Source organism: Pleurodeles waltl, chromosome 3_1 (genome assembly GCF_031143425.1).
Source record: "Pleurodeles waltl isolate 20211129_DDA chromosome 3_1, aPleWal1.hap1.20221129, whole genome shotgun sequence".
Taxonomy (NCBI): Eukaryota; Metazoa; Chordata; class Amphibia; order Caudata; family Salamandridae; genus Pleurodeles; species Pleurodeles waltl.
Genome location: NC_090440.1, coordinates 1,697,474,425 through 1,697,492,070, shown reverse-complemented (window position 1 = coordinate 1,697,492,070; position 17,646 = coordinate 1,697,474,425). Strand labels below are relative to the sequence as shown.

Here is a 17,646-nt window from a genome sequence, read left to right as displayed (position 1 = left end):
TTCTAGGTATTGCCAAATGCTTTCCCCTACAGGAGTGGGTAATGGGAGAGAGAGGAGAGATGGTTCAGGGTTTTATTCCTGTTGGCTCTTGCCTTCCTGAGCACGTCGTTGACTTGATCTTCCTCTAGCCTGCTTTCTTTCATAAGGCTGGTAAGACCTCTGATAGTGTTGAGACTGCACTAGTCTGTTGCGACCCGGATACCAACGAGAGCCTTTGCCGCTCTGTGACGAGTTGCGACGTTCGAAAGGCCTGAAAGATTTTCTTGAGTCCTTAGGTTTCTCTAAGCCAACTGCTTTCAATGTCTCTAGCTCTGCCTTCATCCTTGCCATTTTGTCATCTGTGTGAAAGCCAAAAAAGGGTGATTTCAGAGAATGGTAAGTTAAGAATCCTTTCCAGAGACTCTGGTTTTAGAGAGTTGAGGCAAAGCCATTAATGTCGTTGTAGGAAGACTCCATGGCAGTGTTTGCGTGGTGCCAGCAAAGTGGAGTCTGCTGCTGCGCTAATCATCTGATTCAATACCATTAGGCCTTCATTGAGAATTTCAGTAACGTTCTCTCTTTTATCTCTAAGAAGATGTTCAATAAATTGTTGTAGTGATTCCCATAGGGGTCTGTTGTAATGGCCTAACAAGGCTGTAGTACTTGCTGCCTTCATTGTAGATGATGCAGTATTGCAGACTTTACAACCTACTGAGTCTAATTTACAGGTCTTTGTCCGGTGGCACCGTAGAAGTGGGAGCTGTGGCATCGTTTTTTCTCTTTTCTACCACTACCAAAGAGTCAGGAGTTGTGTCTGAACTTAGGAAGGCCAGGATGACGGAGTCAAGAATAGGTCTAATGTCTGGTTCCAAGAGTCCTGGAAGCATATATTGATGGCGTCTGGAATACTGCCTAGAATGGTGCCCTGAAGGAGAAGGAGACCTGGTTCTTACAGGAGAGGCTAGTGGTGGTGGTGTTGTCAGTAGAGGAACCGGATGTGAAGGAGGAAGCATCTCAGGTATTGGCACAGGATCACTTTGGGCGGCTCCTGATGGAGAATAGGTGTGCGAATAATCTGAATAAGGATAACTATAGATTAGGCTCCACTTTCTGTGCCCTTCAAGAGGAGAAGAATCTGAAACGGTGATCGACTTTAATCTTCCTCTATAGCTCGACTTCGATTCACTTCTCAACGTCGTACGACCTTTCAACGACTGAGTCTGCCTTGCTGGCGTCAACCTTGACAGAGAAAGCACATGATGAGTCGATGTTGATAAGGACCTCAACGGTGACGATGAGTGTCTCGACGTCCTAGACGTTGAAGGTCTTTCATGTGACAACGGTGTCACTGTTGTTTTTCTTTGCTCTGATGTTGATGTACAGATTTATTTTTACATTGATCCATGGAGAGACGGTGAATAGGTCGGCGCTGCACCTTTTCTCCATTTCGATGCTCTTGACGTCGACCGCTTTTCTTGACGTTGACGTCGACCGGGACCGATGTCAATTTTCAGCACTTATTGACTGGAGCTCCCTCCAGAGGCCAAAGACAGAGCCCTGGTAGAGGACTGTGCCTCTCCCTGCCTTGAGGTCCCACCAGTAGATCGGGTCTTCTACTTTCGCCGCTCCTCCAAACCTTGAAGAAGAATCATCTCCCTATCCTGTAGGATGCGCCTGGAAAATGTTTTGCAAATTTTGCACGTCAAGTATGTGGGAATCCGGCCGACATAAAATACAAACTCTATGAGGATCAGTCTTGACTTTTTTCCTCCTACGTCCGGGCACTTCAGAAAGACATGGCATTTGACAATAAAAAACACAGAGTTCTGTCAGAAAATGACAGAAAAAGGTGGAGGAAGACCAAAGACGTAGACTGAAATAGTTGTTAATTAAATTCAGAAGTGAATTTTCCTGAAAACAAAACATAAAATTGGTTGCGCTCAATGCTCAAAGGAGGTCTCTGGCTTCTTAAAGGCACAGTCATGCTTTTAGCCCAATACTGGCAGCCTAAGGGGCTACTCTGCATTTCTCCTTCATCTCTATCATGCAAAAGGGGGTTGTGAGAGATGTTCAATCTGTTGACAAATTACTCTCAGATTATATTGTGCTGGCCCTTTCTTTAATTTTCAGCAAGCATAGCCTATGTACATAGGCTGCATTATCTGTCCATTTTATAAGTGACTTTACAGGCCTTCCTGAAGAAAGGCGAAAACTTCCACTTAAGATATTTTGAAGTACTCTAGGGTCCCCGCACGTGGGCTGGACTATTCAGTGCTTATGACTATACAAGGAAATCCACTACAAGAGAACATCAATGACATGGTGAAAGAATGGATGACCATCAACCACCTTCAGCAGAGTTCAGACACAACTGAAATCATCCGATGGGAAAGCTAGCCACCAAGAAGGGGCACCATCCTGAGTTAAGAAAATAAAGGTTCTAGATGCAGATGTTATCTTGGAATGCCCTGAAATACTTAAATATACTTAGCATCTTAAATGATTATTCTAAACTTACTATCTCTTTTTTATCAGTGTTGTGTGACCTTACACTTTCATAAATACTCTTGAAAGATCATATTCCAAGAATTGTGCAGAACACTCTGAGTGCTGCATATAATAGTAACAACATTCTTTCACCAGAAAATTTGGATCCAACTCCCAACACAAAACCTGTGACTCAGCACATGCCTTCAAAACCAGACTTAGACGTTGCTCATTCTCAGTACAACCTAGTGATATGTGGAACTCCCTCCACATATAGATAAGGAAGGTAGAAAACCACCCTAATTTCCAGGAGGCTGCAAAATCTTGGCTCTCCATATTGTTATACCTTTAGATGATCTATGAGCAAACAAGGAAAAATGCCTTAATTGATGAACTAGCAGCAATAAGCTCTCAACAACACAACCAAACGATGTGTCCAAAGCTCTCTCAATGGGTCCAGAAGGTGGAGTCTCTCCTCCTTGTGGAAAGGATGTGGGGGGAAGGAGGCGTAGAAAATGGGCAGGGTGATGGAATGGCCTTCATGAAAAGGCATAAACACCTAAGGAAGGAAGGAAGCCTTAGTGCGCAACACCACTTTGTCAGGGTGCAAAGACAAGTATGGAGGCCTGGACGACAGGGCCTGAAGCTCACTCACCCTGCGGGCAGAGGTGATGGCAATAAGAAAAACAGTTCTGAAGATGAGGAGCCGTAAGGGACAATTGTGCATCGGCTCAAAAGGAGTACACATCAAATAAGTAAGGACAAAGTTGAGGTCCCACTGAGGCATGATAAATGGAGTGGGAGGAAATAAATGGGTGAGACCTTTGAGGAATCTACACACAATAGGAGATTTAAAAAGTGAGGGCTGTTCAGGAAACCTAAGAAAGGCCAAAATGGCAGATAAATACCCTTCAAGGGTGCCCAAAGCAGAGCCCTGCCAGGCTAAAGAAACAATGAACAAAAGAACCCCGGATATAGGGGCAGAGAGGGGATCAACAAATTTGTTGGTGCACCATGCCACAAATTTATGCCAACGACAGGCGTATACAGTTTTGGTGGAGGGCATCCTGGCTGCCAAGATGACATCACAGACTTCAGGTGGAAGGGCAAAAGTTGTCAACTGTTGCCGCTCAATCTCCACGCATGAAGGTGGAGATTGGACAGGTTCGGGTGGAGAACCGTCCCCTGTTGCTGCGACAGAAGATCCGCCCAAAGAGGCAGTCTGAGTGGAGGATCGATGGCCATACTCAATTGCTCTGGATGCCAGACTCTCCGTGCCCAGTCCGGAGCCACCAAGATGACTTGGGCCGGGTCATTCCTGAGCTTCTTGAGAACTCTGGGCAGAAGTGGAATAGGCGGAAAGTAGGCCGGAGTTCCACTCGAGACAAAAAGCGTTGCATAGCAAGTACCGCCTTGGAAACTCTAACATGCAAAACAGCTGACATTGTGCGTTCTCTGTCGAGGCGAACAGATCTAACCAAGGCTCTGGCTCTCCCCACTGCTGAAAGAGACCTTGCGCTACCTCAGAATGGAGCCGCCATTCATGATCGGCTGTGCATCGACAGCTGAGTTTGTCTGCTCTGGCGTTGAGAGAACCCGCCAGGTGTTGAACTACCAGGGTAATGCCCTGATGTTCTAGCCATGTCCAGAGACGCAGGGCCTCTTGACAAAGGGTCCAGTTCCCTACTCCGCCTTGTTTGTTGCTGTACCACATGGCGGTAGTATTGTCCATGAACACCTGCACTACTTTCCTTTGACAGAGGGAAGAAATGCTTTCAACGCAAGCCTGATCGCCTGGAGCTCCAGAAGATTGATATGGAGCCCAGACTCCGCCGGAGACCAGAGGCCTCTGATCTCCGCCTCTCTCATGTGACCGCTCAAACCCAGAAGTGACGCATCTGTCACTATAGATAGATCTGGGTGAGAAAGGGAGAGGGATTTGCTGTGGACCCAATGTGGATTTGTAAGCCACCACTGCAGGTCTTTCGCAGTCCCCTCCGTGATCTGGACCATGTCGGAGAGAATCCCCTGATGCTGCCCCCACTGGAACTTCAAGTCCCACTGCAGAGCCCGCATACGCCATCTGGCATGTGTCACTAGCAGGATGCAAGAGGCCATGGGGCCTAGCAGCTTCAGAGTCAGTCTCACCGAAACCCAAGACAGAAGCTGAAAGATCGGAATCACAGCCTGAATATCTTGGACTCGCTTTTCTGGAGGATAAGCCCGAAACTGCACTGTGTCCAGAACAGCTCCGATGAAGGGGAGTGTCTCAGAGGAAGTCAGGAGTAACTTCGGAATGTTTATAGTGAACCCCAGCGTGTGCAAGAGATTTGCCATAGTCTGAAGGTGGGAGACGACTTTCTGGGGCGAGTCTGCCTTCAACAGACAGTCGTTGAGGTAGGGGAAGACTGAGATGCCTAACCTGCACAGATGAGCTGCAACTGCCGTCATCACTTTCGTGAATACCTGAGGGGCGCTGGTAAGGCTGAAAGGGAGCACAGTAAACTGAAAGTGCTTGTGATCTACCACGAATCGTAGGTAATGTCTGTGGGCAGGCAGGATGGAGGTGTGGAAATAAGCGTCCTGCAAGTCCAACGCTACCATCCAGTCTTCTTGGTCTAAGGCAGACAGAACCTGAGCCAGGGGGAGCCTTTTTGAATTTCTCCTTGAGGAAGTAGTTGAGGTCCCGAAGGTCTAGGATAGGACGTAAGCACTTGCTTTTTTTTTTGGCACCAGAAAGTAACCAGAAAATAACAAACCACAATCTACTTTGGGCACATGGACCTTCTCTATAGCTCCCTTGGCCAAGAGAGCTGCGACTTCCTGGCAGAGAAGTGCCAAATGATCCTCTGGGAGTTGGCTGAGTGATGGAGGCATGGCTGGTGGAGCAGATTCAAAAGGGAGGGAGTAGCCCTTTTGAACAATCTGCAAAACCCACCTGTCCGTAGTGATGGATTCCCAGTCGGGCAGGTGATGGCAAATCCTGCCGCCAACTGGATGGGAGTGAGGGGACGGAATAGGAGGGTTTGGAGGCTGCAGTGGGGGGAAGAGGTGGACTGGGTAGACCTCTGGTTCCCTGTCCCACGGCCAAGTGGGATTCCGCGTCCCTGGCCATGCAGCAGCTGGACTGCATGGGTGGCACAGTGGCTGGGTGGGGGACTCGCCAGGGAGCCCCTTCCGTGGCCCGAAAGGGGCAACAAGTGGAGTGCAGGTGGCGAGAGGCAGCGGAAAGACCAAGGTCCGAGCCGTAGCTCGGCAATCCTTGAATCTCTCCAAGGACAACTACGCTTTGTCTCCAAAGAGATGAGAGCCATCGAAGGCATGTCCATGAGGGACTGTTGGACATCCCCAGTAATACTAAAAGTACGCAACCAGGCGGGCGTTTCAAAGCCACTGTCGTAGCAACCGATCTGCCCAGAGAGTCTGTGTTGTCCAGCCCACAACGGATTGTGAACTTCGCCGCATCTCTCTCATCGTTTACAGCTTGGGAGACGATAGCATGGGCCTCCTCCGGTATCTGCGGCAGGACCTGCGCAACCGTATCCCACAGAGAGTGGGTATAGCGGCCCAAAAGGCATGCAGTGTTCACAAACCGCAGAGCGAGACTGGAGGATTAAAATAACTTCTTCCCAAATTGTTCCAGCCTTCCTGATTCCCTATCGGTGGTGCGTAAGGGAATGCGCCTGAAGAAGAGGAAGCCTGGATGACAAGACTGTCAGGTGTGGGGTGTTGGGACAGGAATTTAGGGTCGTTCGGAGCGGGCCAATGGCAGCGTGCGACAGTCCTATTCACAGGATCCCCTGTGTTGGGTTTGGACCAAGTGCCCAAAAGGACATTGGTGAGGGCTTCACTGAACGGTAAAAGGGACTCAGATGTGGAAGCCCCTGGCTGAAGCACCCCTGACCTCTACAGTAGGAAGCTCAAGGCCAAGGACCTCAGCCGCCCTATTGACCACCATACCATAAGTTGCTCCCTCTGCCCTAGCCACGGTTGGAGGAGACACCATGCCAGTGCCTGGAGACGTATCCAGTCCACTGTAGTCGCCCAATTCCTGTGCCCAGTCCAAAGATGGGTCATCCTGGTATTTATAAGGATCCAAGGACCCCTCCAATCCTTCCCCGAATTCGTACCCATAGGAAAAAGGGTCCAAATCCGACCTGGGGTGAATAGGCCCCATCGAAGACAAAGGTGCGTTGGCTGACGCTGCTCCGACTCCGAGTCGTCTGGGATAAGGATCGGGACGACGTCGATAGTGGGCACTACCGATGTCGGGAGCGGCGACAATCGACCTGGCGCCAGGGAAGGTCTCAATGGTGCGACCAGCGCCGGTGCAGATCCACAAGCGGATCCAGAGGGCACCTCGGTGGCTGGAGCCGAAGCCGCCAGCGTGGAACCCGAAGGCCCCTCAACCGAACCCCTTGGGACTGAAGGCACCGTATCGGGGTCGGTCTGCCCAAAAATAAGGTGCATGGCCTCACAGAATTCCTAAAATTGGGTGAGGGACGCTCCAGCTCCTGGAAACTCTGGGAAACGTGGAGCACACCCAGAAGCAGGCTCCGAGGACAGAAGCCTTGAGCGTCAACGCTCCTCCCGCATCATGTCAGCCGAGCGACGGGGCGAAGTTAAAGAGCGATGGGACCTCTTAGACTACTTCTTCTTACCTGCACCTGAAGATTTTGAGGACGATGAGTGATGATGGCTCTGTGAACGGTCTCGAGACCTTCCTCTTGATTGAGACCAGGACCTACTCAGAGTTGAGCGCCAGGCAGCCATGAATTTAAGGGACCACTCCCTCAAGGCCTCCGGATGCATGGCTCGGCACTCGGAGCACGACTTCGGGTCGTGGTTGCGCTCGAGACACCACAAACAAACCTGATGCGGTTCCGTCACCCACATCATGTAGTGACAGTCCTCGCACGGCTTGAAACTGGTCTTCGAGGACATCCTTTACGCACCAAATAACTCACTAGAAAAGTTGACAAAACGGTTGAATTCGGTCAAAAAGATATCATGGTAGCTCTCTCAGGGTCAGCGCATTACGCGGAAAGAAAATAACTGACGTCACTGCGCTTAGCCAGCGTCTATGTACTAGTCCCAAGGTCATCACGGCGACAACGCCAACGACGCCCATGGTGTCAACCGACACCACCTACCGATGCGCAAGGGTACTGCTCGAAGAAATATCTCCAGATCCAGTCTGACGCCTGGGGGAAATAATAAGGTAAGGAATCTGCAAGTAGCTACACAACACAACATAGCATTTATCATTTGTGATAGAGTCAATGTCCAAAAGAAATCAAAATAAATAAAACTATCACTGACCTACATGAAGGATGCAGGAAGGAACAGTAGTGTCTAACTCTGCTGACTGAAGATACACCGAACAGGTACCCCACTCCACAGCGTAGGGAGGCTAATGGCCTTTCACACCATGTTATTTAGATGAATGTCAGTCATTTAAAATATCATTGTTTATCGGAGTAAGCTCTTTTTTATTTATTTTTTTAAATCTGCACCACTAATGGAGAGGATGCGAACTGACTCTTCCTTTCAAAGCCCATTCAGTCTCCTAGAAGTAGAGATACAGCCTGTCTATGGTACATGGGTACAAAAAGATCTAGCTTAGAGTTCGGCCTGCATGCTCCAAACATTTACCTGGCACAGAGCCTCCTAGCACAAGATCCACTTCGCTCTACTTGCTGCTGTTCCACATGGCAGTGATATTGTCCATGAGAACCTGAACCGGAGCTTCTTTCTTCTGCTCTCTACACAGTCATCCTTCGCTTCTATGGTGTCTTTTCACGGACTTTGGTGGGCACATGCATCTGCCACTCTTAAGTTGGAGCGCTTCTTATTGGCCCTGAACTTTGTCTCCTCCCTCATAGACAGGTATCTATTAAATGTCCCTTGGGTGAAGAGGTGAGAGGGAGTTCATCATGCATTATTATTATAAGTTAGCTATGAAGAACAAAGGGAGGTCCAGTAACACACTAAGGTTTCTGACATTGGACCAGGTTCAGAGCAATTTCCAGTCGAAGAAGGCCATAATGTAGTATACCAGAAGTTGACTTTATTTGTGGTTGACCTGCTACTATTTTAATGCAGTCATTCAACAGGCTCTGAGTAATAGGCCTGTCTTTCATTACTATGACATTGTTTACTTCAGTGACTCTCTGGGAAGGGATCTACCTCCACCTTCATAAGGATGTTGCAAATTCACTCTTTGCTAACTGTCCATGGTTGATTTGGGGAGAGAGTTTACCACCAAAGGCAATCTGAGGCTGCAGAATGCAGACTAGGCATCCACAGAAACACATCAAAGGATCTTATTTATATTTAGGAAATTGATTAACCATATTGTTTCTAATACTATTGGTCCTCAATTCCGATTTATTCTCTAAGCAACAGGCACAAGAATGTTGATAAAACATTCAGGGATTGTAAATGTCAAGTTTAATAAAACAGGCAAATTGAATGTCGATCTGTGCTTCTCAAAGTGACTTGATACCAGGCATTATTTATGCAGTCAAAATGGGTGTGCTGGAGCAAATGGCACTGAAGTTCTAAAGCCATTACCAAGTTAGTCTGACAAACCAATGCATAGAGATCAATATACCGAAGCCATAAAAATAGACAGGTACGTACACAGTTTGTCACTGTTCCAGTATACACCGAAAAATGACAATTTAAGCATATTACTGAATCTAAAAATAGACAAACAAAATATACAAAGGTCTGACCCAAACTTATTTACCTCATCAGGAGCGCCACTGCCTGGGAAGAAGTTGCCATCATCGTAGCGGTGAAGTGAAATGTATAGCACGCTGGAGTCACCGTAGAAGGCCTGTTGGGTGCCATTCCCATGATGAACATCCTGAGGGCACAGAGAGAACAGACAATAGTCTCTCCCACACTCTAAAGAAGCAGCCTGGCATAAGTACTTCTTACGGTCTTTAAAACTACTGCATACATTCCTATTTAGAATGCCTCATTGATGGTACAGAATGCAGCCAATAATCCTTTTCCCCATGTTGAGTTTAATACAGGCAGCACCCGTGTAAGTTCCATTCAACTACACACAGAGCTAGCATAGCAGAGCCAAGAGCTGTGAAAGTACCAGTCACATTCAGAAAACGGGCACAAGTAGGCAGATATGGCAACGGTGCATAATTTCAACATGCAAAGATCAGGTGCAGCATTGGCTATGATAATCGCTTTGCATAATTCCTTTAAATTTTTTCCACTGTGTGATGACATTTTGTCTGATCACATGCGCACATCACCCTAAAAAGAATGCCCCAACGTTAAATTCCAATCAGCATGAGGACAATCAATCTAAAAAACAAAGTTGTGCATTGACTGACAAAGTCAACAGGTGTATATAGCTGTGAGACTTTATCCAGTAATATAATCATCACGCAACGGGTCCACTGGGTAAGACCCAGCTTGAAAGAGGAGCCAGGTGTTTGCATAGTTATTCATTTTAGGCACAAACGTTGTTAGGCTGGAAAGGCTGTCCCCAGTCCATCCCTATCACAAAGGTAACCCTTTAACTTTGATGCCAACATCCTGGGGCATGGGAATCCATAAAACGTACCTTGATTCTCCTCATTTTCAAGCCATCACATTTTTTGGTTAAATCCAGAGAAATGCTTGTTATTGTCAACTTTTATCATCATAATTTAATTGCTAGTAAAATAGATATAGCAGCCTCACTTGAGCCCACCCTTAGCAAGATTCTCAGTGAGCCCAATATGGATTTCACAGTGATCTGGGGAGGTGATTTCAATTATAGATTGTGCCCAATTTCTAAAACCTCTGTGTGTGGGGAGACAGGTTGTGATACAGAGAACCAGTCACACTTTGAGCACAGTCCTTGCAGAGATATTTTAACTCCATTTTGAATAAGTTCTTCCTGCAACTGGCCATGCTGCATACTGGCAGAGGCGTGTGTAGCCTCATTGATTTTATTGTGTTTTCTCACCACTATAAGAGTAAAGCCATTGAATTGTTGATGGTGCACAATTGCATAAGTGATCATTATCCCCTAGCCATCTATGTTGACCTTGGCAGTGAGAAGCAGTGTGTTGCTCCTATTACAATGCCAACAGTCTTCCGCTGTAACAAGGGTTTCTAAAGCAAATGGTCCATGGTGGATGCAGAGGCCACTCAGAGATTTAGTAGGGAGATATGGGGAACAGGTTTTGGTATGCCTGTATACAGAATCAGATCCAAAGCATGTGTTGCAGGCATTTGTCATTGTGTTTCTGACATCCTGACTACTGATTGTAAGGCTCGAACGCCCAAGCCACAAGCTCTATTGATGGTAATTGTTCAAAAGCCCACAAATACCTCATTCGTGCACTAAAGCAGGTGCAAAGGGACGGTGGGGGTGGTCAGGACATTCAGGCAGAACTATAAGCAAGCTATCACACAGAGGAAGGTTGCTATTAGGACAGAAGCCTGGGAAAAAAGTGCATGAAGCTAGTACAAGGAACGACTCCTGTCTTTGCTGGAAAACGATTAATGACCCTTATTTTGGCGACACCCACAATATGCACATTGATGTTACCATCCCACTGGCTAAATGGGTTGAGCATTTTCCCAAGTTTATGGTAGTAGTAATATTGCAGGAGATTGTTTTCAAGATATCACCTTAATTGAATATCCTCGAAAATGGCCCTGAGCCACACCGTCCCACTCTGAAAAAGGTCACATGTGCACTAGAACAGAGGCCTAGAAATAAGGCACCAGGCCCTGACGCAGTCCCAGTCAATCTTTTTATTGATAAGCCCAACCTAGAGGCCCCAGTACTTACTAACGTCTTGTGGTGTGCAGTCATGGCTGGCCCTCAAAATCATTGTTGAATTCTATCATAATTATCATATTAAAAAAAGGCAATAGAACAGACCCTTGTTGTGAACGCCTGATTTCTCTAATCGACTCAACAAGTAAAGGAGAGGATCTTGCTGAATAGTTCGGAAACCTGGTTTGCTGAGAGGGGCTGTTTTCCTGAGGTCCAGTATGGATTTAGAAAAGGCCTTGGAACCATCGGCCAATGTGTCAATCTTCACCTCGTAATTAGTAAATACACAATTGCAAAGAAGGGCTGTCTCCATCTTACCTTTATGGACCTCACCTCAGCTTTTGACTGGGTGAACAGGGGTAGTTATGGCATTAAATGTTAGCTATGGGTCCAGGAGAGACACTGGTATTTTTCCTGGCCCAGTTACATGAAGATGTTACTGGCTGCATAAGATATGGGGTGAATGGGGAGTGTACTGATTCCATCAAGATGAAGCGCGATGTGAATCAGGGGTGTGCGCTGGCGACATTTTCATTTGGCTTAACCATTAACAACCTAGACACCTGGTTAAACAGTGGAGAGGCAGATACACCTCTGGTGGGTGCAAGGAGTCTCCTCGCTATGCTTTACGCAGAGGACTGTGTTTTAATGTTGAGGACAGGTGAAGGTTTAAAAAAGCTGCTGAATAAATTAGTTTTATTCATAAATGATGTGGGCTTAAGGACAAACTCTCCCAAATCATATGTGATGATCGTAGGGAACACACATAATGGCTGCATCTAAATAAAGTTAGAAAGTCTTTGTTTGATCAAAACACCGAGGCCCTCTTTAGATTTGCCGGGAAACTGGGCTCTAAACCTTTAGTTGCCATGACAACATCTATGAGGCCTGCTGCCGCTCCACTGTAGCATATGGGGCCAAAGTTTGGGGATACTGAGACATATCAAACCTGCAATCTAAAGAAAAGGTGTTTTTGAGAAGGCTTCTGTCTGTACCAAATAGCCTTCCTATTTCTTTCTGTCACACGGAACTAGGCCTATAACCCCTGGAAGATCATGTTAGCCTAGCCCCATTTCTGCTATGATACTCTGTATGGTCTAAACATGAGACCCAGCTTGATCAGGAAATAATAAGCAACTGTTTATCTCTCGATCATGCAAATAGTATTCCATGGCTAAGATACGTAAATGAGCAGTTTGTCACGTCAGGGAGAGCTGACTGTTTAACAGACCTCAGCATATCCTAACTAACCCCAGGTACCAGTTGAAGCAGGATCTAGCCTTATGTGAAAAGCGCAGAAATGTTTCAGTGAAGGAAAAGAAGCAGGTGGCTGGATGTCTCCCATTAGTGACTACGGAATCTATCGAGCCCTATCTCCTGTTCTCACTTCAACATTTCCAAAGATTTTACCTGCCGGGGGTCAGGTTTAACATAGCTCATGTTTTAGTCTTGTATCCTAGTAATGTTTATTCTGACTCTGCCCTTGAACTATGTCTGAGACTCACACTCAGTGCAGTCTAAGCTGCACTTCTTATTCTTCACCTGAACCCATAACATTTTTTTAATACCATTGTTAAGAAACTTGAACATCAGGAGGCGCAGGCCTGCCCTGTTTCATCTCCAGCTCTTACAAACCGAATAGGTCTGTTTGATGATTTATAAATGTATTTCTGCAGCTGTGAGACTGAGGAACCATGTGGGGAAAAAGTATTTTACGGCAACGTACTCTGACACCATAGTTGTTCTGTTGGTTATATTTACATATGGTACTTTTAACAACCCCTAAGGCAGCAAGAATGACTTTTCTGAAGACTGTGATATATCTGTGTGCTTAACATATTTGTTGCACATTGTACAACTGCACTTTAAGATTTGCATATGATTTTTTAACTAACCTATGCGTTCTTAAATGTAAACAATGGCATTTTGTTATGTATTCTTTTATGTTTTTTAACCAAATGAAGATTATTCTGATCTGATGTCGAATACTTCGCTATGCCAATTTTTTATTTATTTTTTATTTCCACTCTTTCAGTTTTTCTCTTCATCCAGGTGTGTTTAAACTAAGTGTGTGATTCACAAACTGCATTTTGTAGTACAGAAAGTACTTACTACAAAATGCAATTCACAAACCCATAGGTGGAACCTACCACCTCCACCCTACGCTATATTTCTATGGGGACATATGCAATCGTAATTTAACTACTAAGTAGTAAACATAGGAAGGATAAGGATGAGTGGCTGTAAAACGGAAAATACTTACTACAAAATAGGAGGATTTTAGGAAGGTGTAAGAAGGGGTTTAGGAGGGACGTGCAATACAATGACCCACCCATAAAAGAGTAAGATCTATGCTTATAAAGTTACTACAGCCCAAAAGGCCACGAAATAGTCGGAAATATACTCCAAACCAGTACTGTAGTACATCTAGCACCATCTGTGGCCACTCAAAGGTACAGCAACACCCTTCAATAAACAATAATGGAGGCAAGGACTTAAAATAACGCTACACTGGAAATTAATCTAAAATAATTAAATTACTTTTAACAATTTTAAAAAATAATAAACATATTACAAATGTAAAATAAACAAAACAATATTTTGTTTTACATTCATTAAAAACGTAACTGAACTTAAATTTACTAAATATTTATGAGATATTACAATGCTAGTGAGGGTAAGATTGTTTTCCTTTATTTACTGAACATTTCATTTTATTAGTTCTTGGTCAATTATCTGATCTACATTTTTTACTCTACATTGAAATATTTCTGATATTTTTAAGAATTACTAATGTTTATTATTTTTATGCATAGTTTGCTGAGTTCTGCATTCAGGCGATCTCAAACTATAACTGAAAAGTTACTAGTAAAAATTTGACGCTCATAAATTCAGTCTTAGATGTAGACATGCAAGTCTATAATTCGGTCTAAATGTACACTCTGTAAATGCTGAATAGCAAAAAGGTGTAGATTTATGCCTAAGTGCAAGAGTAAATTTACACACGAGTAAATCTACACATGTACATTTACCATCAGGTAACATTAATTGAAAGCCAATAATACCTTTCTTTTGACCTAATGAGAATAAAAATTTTGAGTGATGTTTCCATACATGATATTAGATCACCTGTCTGCTAGTCAGCACTGAGACCGTTTGATTACATTTATATGAAATTATTATTTTTATTTAATTTAGTTTTTATTTCAAGAGTTTGATTGCAATGTTTAGGCAGCATGTTTTCTTATTTGTATGGCTTAATGTAGGAAAGCACCCTTGTTGACATGGTTAGCCCCTACTTCTTGCCTGGTACCTGATGTGATTTCGACTGAAAGTGCACTGGGTTCCTGCCAATCAAGTCCCAGTGCCAGATCTCTTTCCCTAAACTGTACAGTTGTTTCCCTCAATTGGCACAACCTCTGGCACTCTCTGTAAGTCCCTAGTAAATGGTACCCCTGGTATCTAGGGCCTGGGGTTACTAGAAAAGGTCCCTAAGGGCTGCAGCAAGAATTGTGACACCCTCAGGGACCTCTCATCAAGCACACCCAGTAATATCACAGGCTGCGTGACTTGGTGCAGACGAAAGTGAAAACACGAACCGTCACAACATCTTGCATTTATAAATTCTCACTGAACCCAGTGATGGATTTATTGATACATGCACTCAGAGAGTACCTTAGAGGTGCCCCCTGAAAACCTACCCGACTGCTAGTGTGTTGACTGACTGGTGTAAACCAGCAAAGCCGCCCGACACGCCTCTGACCTCCTGAGGTAAGAACCAGTGCTCTTGGAGGCCAGGAACAAAGCCTGCTCTGGGCTGAGGTGTTATCACCTCTTCCAGGAAGGATGGACTTTCCAGGGCAGGAAGCTTCAAAGGACCCAGTGGCCCTATCCACTCTGCATCCGAACTCCCAGGTCAGGATCCTCAAGAACCGGCTGTGCTCCCTTGCTTTAAGACCTCTTGTGACCTAAGCCCCATTTTGGGAGCTCTCTGACTTGTCCCCAAGTCCCCCTTTGCAGCCTGTTTCCAGGTGGACACCTTCTCCGTAGAGCCCAGCTACAACCTCACCAGCACCCTGCTCCTGGTGGAATTTGGGGAGCTCCTGATGAACTGCTGGTAGTACTTTGGACCTTGGGCCCCTATTTCTCTATACCCAGAAGGTGAACCCCTGAAACCGATTGCTATTGCCTTCATGCATTATTGCCTTTTCCATCCGATAGGGCTGCATTGTGTGTAAAAGCGCACAGGTTTGAACTTAGTATTTACTCTTTTACGAAGTTCTTGGTTTCAAAACATATATTTAAAAAAAGAGGTCTTATTCTTCTAAATAGGTCTCGGATTTATTCTTTGAGTGTGTGTCTCATTTATTGTCTCTGTGTGCACAACAAATGCTTTTCACTGCCCTCTGATACGCCCAATGTCTCGCCCACACAAACACAGAGGAGAGCGTTAGTATTTTTTACTTTTGCCTGTGTCAACCAACTGGGGATCCACTGGACTGTCTGTGCGGTGTAATACTTATTAGTGCACCATACAGAGAGCCAGCTTCCTGCACTTACATTTTTTTGTTTTTGTTTAATTGAACATGTAACAATGTAATCAGCTTGACAAGGTCAGGCATAGTTGCCTTTGCCAATGCGGTTTTCTGTTTATTTCTCTCTTGGCAATAAGGCGGTTTTACTTTTTATTCATTCATTTTGTTTCATGTCAACCTCATTATACACATACAAACCCCACCCTAATGTCCCCCCTCAAACTGAGAAGTAAAAACCTCCTGCTTTGAGGGGATACTAGGGGTGTACAGAACAAGTACAGCATGGGCAGCAACAGAGAGAGCTTCCTTAACACGCACGTTGCAGTATTAACAGCTGGTTTGTAAGATTCCACAAGCAAAACAAGTTACTTACTTGAACACTGTGGTTCTCCAGTATTGATATCGGTTATAGATTCAGATGCTTGAATCTTCCCCATCTTCGTGGTGGAAGTCCCACGGTAATAATAACAAGCAGTACCAAACATAAGCAATGAAAGCCATCGAGAAGCCAAGTGATACTGGTAACCAACACCAAAGACACCCTCAACACCGCCGAACTCCTGCACTTCCAAATCCACACTGACTCGAACACCATCCTCCGAGGAACCCTCGTCTAGAGGCGCCCGGCCCACGACAGCAATTCAGCAACTCCATTACCGACATCATTAGCACGCACACTCTCACATCCGCTGACTACATACTCCTCGGAGACCTAAACTTCCACCTCGAGAACACCAATGACTACAACACCGTCACTCTGCTCAACAAACTCTCCAACCTCGGCCTCAAACAGTTCGTCACGACACCAACCCACTCCGCAGGATACACACTCGACCCTATTTTCTCCGCCAGCAATCAGGTCTTTTTCAGCCACACCACCGAACTCCACTGGACAGACCACTGCTGCATCCACTTCTCCTTCAAGAAACCCACAACACACCACCACCCACAACGGATCCCAAATGCGGTTGGAACAAGGTCTCCGAAGACCAGCTTATCGCAACCCTCTCCCAGAACCCACCCATCGACTGCACAGACACTGATGCAGCTGTCCGCAACTTCAGGCAATGGGTCAAGACCTGTGCCAATACTCTCGTCCCAATCAAGAATCCCTCCAATATACGCACTGACAAAAGGACCTTCTGGTTTACTGCAAACCTCCACAAATCTAAGCAAAGATGCCGAAGACTCGAAAGGAAGTGGCGCCAAGGTCAGACCCTGGACAACTACACAGCCTTCAAAAACGTCATCCGCAGACACCACCAACTCATCTGAGCTGCTAAAAGAACCACCTTCAAAGACCGAATCAACAACGACGCACACTGCCACAAGGAGCTCTTCAACATTGTGAAGGAACTCTCCAACGGCAACGCCATCCCAAGACCTCTGCAACTCCATAGCCTCCTACTTCCACCGCAGGATTGCAGACATCCATGACAGCTTCAGCACCCAGACCCTCCTGGCAACCACAAACACCACAGATTCACCTCCGACCAACTTCCTGCTCTCCTGGACCCCTGTCAACGACAACTACACCATCGAAATCATGAACGCCATCCACTCCAGCTCTCCATCTGACCCCTGCCCTTACCACATCGTCAACAAAGCAAGCTCCCTCATCGGACCCAAACTGCGGAAGATCATCAACAGCTCCTTCGAGTCCGCCACCTTCCCTGAGAGCTGGAAACATGCCAAGATCAACGCCCTCCTCAAAAAACCAAAGGCGGACCCAAAGTACCTCAAGAACTTCCAGCCTATCTCCCTGCTCCCCTTCCCGGCAAAAGTCATAGAGAAGGCCGTCAACAGACAACTAACCCGCTTCCTAGAGGAGAACCGCAC

The 17,646-nt window shown here is 45.8% G+C and overlaps 1 protein-coding gene across 11 annotated transcripts in view; it reads right to left on the bottom strand.

Annotated features, from left to right (window-relative positions):
• The window catches only part of HDAC4 (histone deacetylase 4), a 1,159,747-nt gene that overhangs the window by 150,559 nt on the left and 991,542 nt on the right, over nucleotides 1–17,646 (bottom strand). For all 11 annotated transcript variants that reach the window (XM_069225509.1, XM_069225507.1, XM_069225510.1 and 8 more), the window contains one exon: nucleotides 9,221–9,340. In XM_069225509.1, coding sequence (XP_069081610.1) covers nucleotides 9,221–9,340 — 120 coding nt within the window. The remainder of the gene's footprint in view (nucleotides 1–9,220; nucleotides 9,341–17,646) is intronic.